The sequence below is a fragment of the Euleptes europaea genome, chromosome 8 (assembly GCF_029931775.1).
Source record: "Euleptes europaea isolate rEulEur1 chromosome 8, rEulEur1.hap1, whole genome shotgun sequence".
Classification (NCBI taxonomy): domain Eukaryota; kingdom Metazoa; phylum Chordata; class Lepidosauria; order Squamata; family Sphaerodactylidae; genus Euleptes; species Euleptes europaea.
In genome coordinates, this window is record NC_079319.1 from 28,772,217 (window position 1) to 28,778,216 (window position 6,000).

The 6,000-nt window shown below is 43.3% G+C and overlaps 1 protein-coding gene across 4 annotated transcripts in view; it reads left to right on the plus strand.

Moving 5' to 3' along the window:
- The window catches only part of RUNX1T1 (RUNX1 partner transcriptional co-repressor 1), a 156,645-nt gene that overhangs the window by 150,492 nt on the left and 153 nt on the right, over nucleotides 1–6,000 (plus strand). For all 4 annotated transcript variants that reach the window (XM_056854101.1, XM_056854100.1, XM_056854102.1 and 1 more), the window contains one exon: nucleotides 5,040–6,000. This exon is cut by the window's right edge and continues 153 nt beyond it. In XM_056854101.1, the coding sequence (XP_056710079.1) occupies nucleotides 5,040–5,315 (276 nt within the window). In that variant the 3' untranslated portion in view covers nucleotides 5,316–6,000. The remainder of the gene's footprint in view (nucleotides 1–5,039) is intronic.

Sequence of the window (6,000 nt, forward strand, 5' to 3'; positions counted from 1 at the left end):
AGTACTATTGAGAGGTCTCAGGGTATGGAACTTCAGTGGGCCATTGCCAGTCACAGTTGAATAATATAGTACTGTGGTCTTTCAGTAGTGCAGCTAAAAGCCAGCATGGTGTAGTGGTTAAGAGCAGTGGTTTGGAGCGGTGGACTCTAATCTAGAGAACCAGGTTGGTTTCCCCACTCCTACACATGAAGCTAGCTGGGTGACCTTGGACTAATCACAGCTCTCTTAGAGCTCTCTCAGCCCACCTACCTCACAGGGTGTCTGTTGTGAGGAAGGGAAGTTGATTCTAAGCCGGTTTGATTCTTCCTTCTTCTACTTCTTCTTCTTCTAAGAGGGGCCGGCAGTCCTGGACACAGCTTGGGCAGGGTGCAAAATAGCTGTCATGAACTATATTGACTGATATTAAAATTACGTTGACTGGCTCAATGTTCTCTTGCTTCATGAGGACGACAGGTCTGACAAAGTAGGACTGCTGCAGTTTTTCACAGATACTGTGCATGCAGCCTAATGCAGCAAAGCACATTCAGCCATTTCATACTATTAATGGTAGAGTTGGGAGTGGGAGAAAATCCAAGAGATGCAACATTGACAAGCAGCAGGTAGCTTCTGAGTAGCTGCAATGGTATCTGAGCAATGAGAATGAGACATTTCAGCAGTTTCTATAACATTCCCAGTTGTTCTTAACCAGATGTGGGATCCCATAGTGGAAGATGGTAGAATTCTGTCTCCCTGGAGACAGAAATGACTACTACTGTATTGACTCTTCATTTCAGTGACTTATGCGTAAATTTTCTGATCTGGACCTATTGAAATAGACACAGGTTGTGCAATTGCCACATGAGTACTCCTTGCAGCCTTAATGTTGAGCTGGAGGTGAGCCTTTGTTGCGGTATCTCCGATTTTGACAGCGTTTTTTCCCCTTTGTGATGCTTTTCAAAATCAAACTACAGTGAATCCTCACCAGTCCAGTCTCTGCTGCTAAAATGTAAGCAGAATAAACCTGAAACCATGGACAATGAATCAAAACCAGCTGATGATAGACAAGGAGCCTGTATTCCCAACCATTTTAACCACCCAAAAACATCTGTTTTGCTGTGCTAGTAATTCCACCTTTTAAGAATAGTTTTTCAAAGATGGGAACAATTTTGCAATACTCCCCCCTCCCCCCCCTCAAAAAAATTGCCAGTTCATGCATTTGTAATTACCTGGTTTAGTCTGCATTCTTAATCGGTTTGTGTTGAGTTAGAAATGCTGCATACATCTGATTTCAATCTAGCAAGGGGAGAGAGAGAGAGAGCACCAAGTATTGGACACTTACGGTAACTACTCTCGCATCTGCCAAAACATTCCTGTGCCAAAAAAGAGAGAGTAAATCTAACGCTGGGACTGTTTTCGAAAGAAGCCACTTGACTCCAATTAAATGTTTAATTTCCTTAAAACAGTGTTTTGGATTTAGGTCTTTGTTCTTTCCTGGTAATTGGGATTTCTGTTGTAGTTTAGGAATCTCACTTATCGGCTGGCTTTGCTCCAGCCATCCAGCTGGCATTGCGAAGCTGGAGGGAAGTGAGCAGCAGGCATCCTTTCTGGTGGCTTCCCACTTGGCAGGGAGTGAAAGGCAGCAGAAATTGAGGATGCCATCATCTGGCTCTATTCTTAACAAGGAATTTGTTAGTGGAAATGAAAGTGAAACAGGGAACAAAATCAGGAATCCCGGTTTTATTAGACAGAAAGTCATCTCGGCCATGCCACTCTGCCTGCCTGGCCTGCAATGGAACCCAGGGGCACCATCAGTTTCTGGTGCATTTTCACCAGTTCTGTTCCATTCTGGAAAATCCAATGCAGTCATGTAGTTGCCCAAAGCCAAGTTCCTTGCACTTTCCCCTAGAAAGAGCAGAAGCATGCATCCATTCCATGGAATTGTATAGATTAGATATGATCACTGACAGTAGTGTGCATGTGGGAGGTGGACTTTACTTGGCCAAGTCTCTCAGTAGTTTAGCTTCAGATCTGGTATCCAATGCTAGGACTCGGTCTTGAAGCCTGTACTTGTCAAGCAGGGGTGTCAAACAAAAGGCCAGAGGGGCAGTCGCCCAAGAGATGGTTGTGTGCTTTTCAGCCACATAAGCATAATGCAGGCGTGCAGTGAATGCCACTGCGGGAAATATTTCTAAATGTTGTTCTGTAGTCTTAATCCAAGCCTTCTCAAAGAGAGGAAGGTGCTGGCTCTTATCCGGTCCATGAGCCAGCTGAGGCAGCCATCCCACCCATTCTCAATCTGGGCCAGCAAGGCATGGCTCGGTCCAACCAAGGGACATTTATGTCATATCCGGCCCTCTTAACAACTGAGTTTGACACCCCTGTTGTAAAGGATATGCCAAGTGCCTTTCCTACATCATTTATCTAGTACAGAATTGTTAAGGGGTACGTTTTTATAAAAGAAATAGGGTCATAGTGTCATGGAACGGTCAAGAAGGTGTTTTTATGAATAAAAGGGTTCAGGACTGTAGCCTGTGCCACTGTTTATGGTATATATTATCTTATGTAATTCCATATTCTTCTTTGGTTGACATATCATGTGTGATACTTTTTGCATTGTTTCTAATTTGGTAATCCTGGTCCTGTTGCATTGCTTATTAGATGTCTCATGTCAATAACACAAGTAAGTAACTTCTGGAATACATTACCACAATATGTATTGACGGCCTCAACCTGAGGGTTAGACAAATGTTAAGTGACAATTATCCATGATGACTAATGGGCCCTAAATGTTCACAAACAGTAAACATCTGCACTGTTAGTGCTGGATAGCAACAGAAGAGGGATGCCTTGTTCTCCGTGATGTACACCATACACAGAATGTCTCTGATTGGTCACTGTGTGAATCAGGATGATGGACTAGACAGACCAATTGTATGATCCAGCACGGCTCCTTTAATGTTATCTAGGGAACAAGGCACATCTGTCTCCACAGAAGCTGCTGTTCACCTGGTGAGATGAAATACAGGATCCCTTCACAGCCAAAAACAAAAATGTTGGGATTATAATCCTGGATCTCTCAAACAACACAGAATTATGTGCTTGGTCTACTGAGTCTGATTCCATCATAGGAAGTTAGTCATATTCTCAAACCTTGTGGCATGCTGTCATCAGTATATCTGATTACTTTATCTTTAGTGACTAACTTTAGTGGCCTAACTTCACTTGGCGTGGCACTATTTTAAGGGTACTAGTGTAGCTGTGTGTGTTTGTTCCAAGGTGTGCCTGTTACATCACTGAGAATGTTGGCTCATGTATGGGGTTTAACGCACGGCCAATTTGTCTCACCTTTGTGCCTTAATAGTAGCGAATCTCCATGGTCCACACGCATGACCGTCCAAGGGCTGCGCATCGAACCCACCTTAGTCGCGAATTAAGGCAAAAAAAACCTGGTTAAGCAATCCCTGGTTTCTAGCGATCTTTTCTGTGCTAATCCGCTACTTTTTTTTTAATTTCTCCACATTACCGGAATGTTGACGTGCGTGTAATGATTCGACTAGCTCGCTACTAATGCTCCTTACCGGTCTCCTCCGTCCCGCCCCCTTTCCTGCGCGAGTAATTGCCGCTTCTGGTCTCCCGTCCCGCCCCCTTTCCTGCGCAAGCAATTGCCGCTTTTCCCGCCATTTCCCGTCAGTCCTCATTCCGTCGCCGTATTGGCCGTGCGAGGGTTGAGACGATGGTATACCGGAACGCTGGTGTTCCAAGAAAAAAAAGGGGGAGAATCGCCCTTTGATTGGATAACCCCTCAGCCAATCCTTGGGTGATGTCACTCCCCTGCTATCCCGCATTGCGAACTATCCCACATTATATGATTGGTTCAAACGCACGGGGAGCCTCCTGCAACTACTTGTTTCAGACTTAATGTGGGATAGGCTGGCGTCATGCGTTTGATTATCCAGACTTAAATATTGTGGGATTAAAATATTGTGAGATAACACAGGAGCGAACCAGGAACATTCTGCCCATGCGTTAATCCCCTATATGTGATCTAAGCATTCTTACGTTGACAATGTGAGGCATTCTAGGATGGATCTCTCAGATCAGTTGCTTTGGTCAGGGGCCCTGCAAAATCTCTTGGAGCAGACCTTTACTTTACTTTTGTGCCTGTCCAACTCTTTTCAGGAAGTCAGAGCAGAAAACAGTTTAAAAGAAAAACATGCATCTAAGATTAGTAATACTGCAAAGTTTGAAAATAGGCTTGCAATGCAAATTTACCCTGCTCGTATACTTGTCTCTTATTAATTTATCTTGCCGTGAAATTATTACTCCATCTGTTACAAATGGCAGTACTGAATCTCATGTATTTCATCAAGTATGTATTTACGGTCCACTGTATACCATAGTCTGCAGCCACACTTTCTTGTACCCCTTTAGTTGTGTAAGAAAGCTTTTGCACAGGTGGCTGAGCTTTGAATCCCCCCCCCCCAATTCCCTGTGCTACATCACAGTTTTGGAATTGCAAAAACTGCTTATCAAAAGCCAGGGGAAGCTGCTGTTAGGGTAAAAAAGAGGAAGAAGAAGAGTGGAAATTCTTTCTCTATGCATAGAGGCAGTGGCGGACTGGGTCTAAAAATATTGGTTGCCAGGAGACAAAGGGGTGCCCCCACAACTATAAGGCTATCATTTAATTTTTATTAATTTTTATTTTTAACATATTGTCTAATGTTTAATGGGGCCCACTTCATCAGGGGCCCACAGGGCCCACTTATTGTCGGGCAAGATGACACAACGACCAGTCCGCCACTGCATAGAGGTTGACTACTTTTCACTCTGGGTGGTAAGTTGGGTTTTAACATTTTTAACTAAACCAGTCACGACTCAGTGAGTCTGTCCCTCGAATTCCACAGATAACAATGATGTTGAAATTTGAGCCAAATGATTGACTTCTCTTGTGTGTTCTCTCTCTCTCTCTCTCTCTCTCTCTCTCTCTCTCTCTCTCTCTCTCTCTCTCTCTCTCTCTCTCTCTCTCTCTCTCTCTCTCTCTCTCTCTGCCGCCTCTACAGAGTTGCTGGAATTGTGGCCGTAAAGCTAGTGAAACCTGCAGTGGTTGCAACACAGCGCGATACTGTGGCTCGTTTTGCCAACACAAGGACTGGGAGAAGCACCATCACATCTGTGGACAGACACTTCAAGCCCAACAGCAAGGAGAGACACCAGCAGTCAGCTCCTCCGCAACACCCAACAGTGGAGCCGGGAGCCCTATTGATACACCACCAGCAGCTACTCCTCGGTCAACCACCCCTGGAACCCCATCCACCATAGAGACAACTCCTCGCTAAGACTGAACTCAGAACTTCTTAAAAACAAACATACAAAACAAAAAAAGATTCCTCATCCTCAGATGCTCAAAGTTTTTTACTGAACCGTCATATTTCAATACTTTGAAGGAAAAAAAAGAACTTACATACTGTATCTTGAGGTAGAAGTAAAATACAGAAGGCCAGTAACGGGTCATAATGACTTCTTCTGGATAACAAAGATATCTTTTCTTTAGGAAACTGAAAAGAGCAGATAATTTAACACAAAAAAATGGTAGATTTGACCTCCTCCCTGTTATTTTCCAGTAGCTGGGATTTTAAACTAGATGACCTCATTAACAGATGCTTTACCAAACAGCAAACCAAGAGATTGCTAATTGCTGTTGAAAGCAAAAATGCTAATAATAAAAAGTCACAATGTTCTTTATAACAATAATGGAAATTTTTTTAAACATGAGAGAGAGAGAGAGAGAAAGAAATAAAGGAAAAAAATAAACCCTCAAGGGCATGAGCATTGGATAAAGCAGCAGACATTTTAATAAGAAGATGAATAGCATCCGTGGGTTACTGACTGAACTCTGAAGACCTGCATCAAAACACACAGATGTGCAGCAGATTGGAAAGAGACACAGATGTTCATTTTTTTTCTTGTTTCTGAATGAAATATAATAATATCCAGGTCAACAGAATGAAAAATGGAAGATGA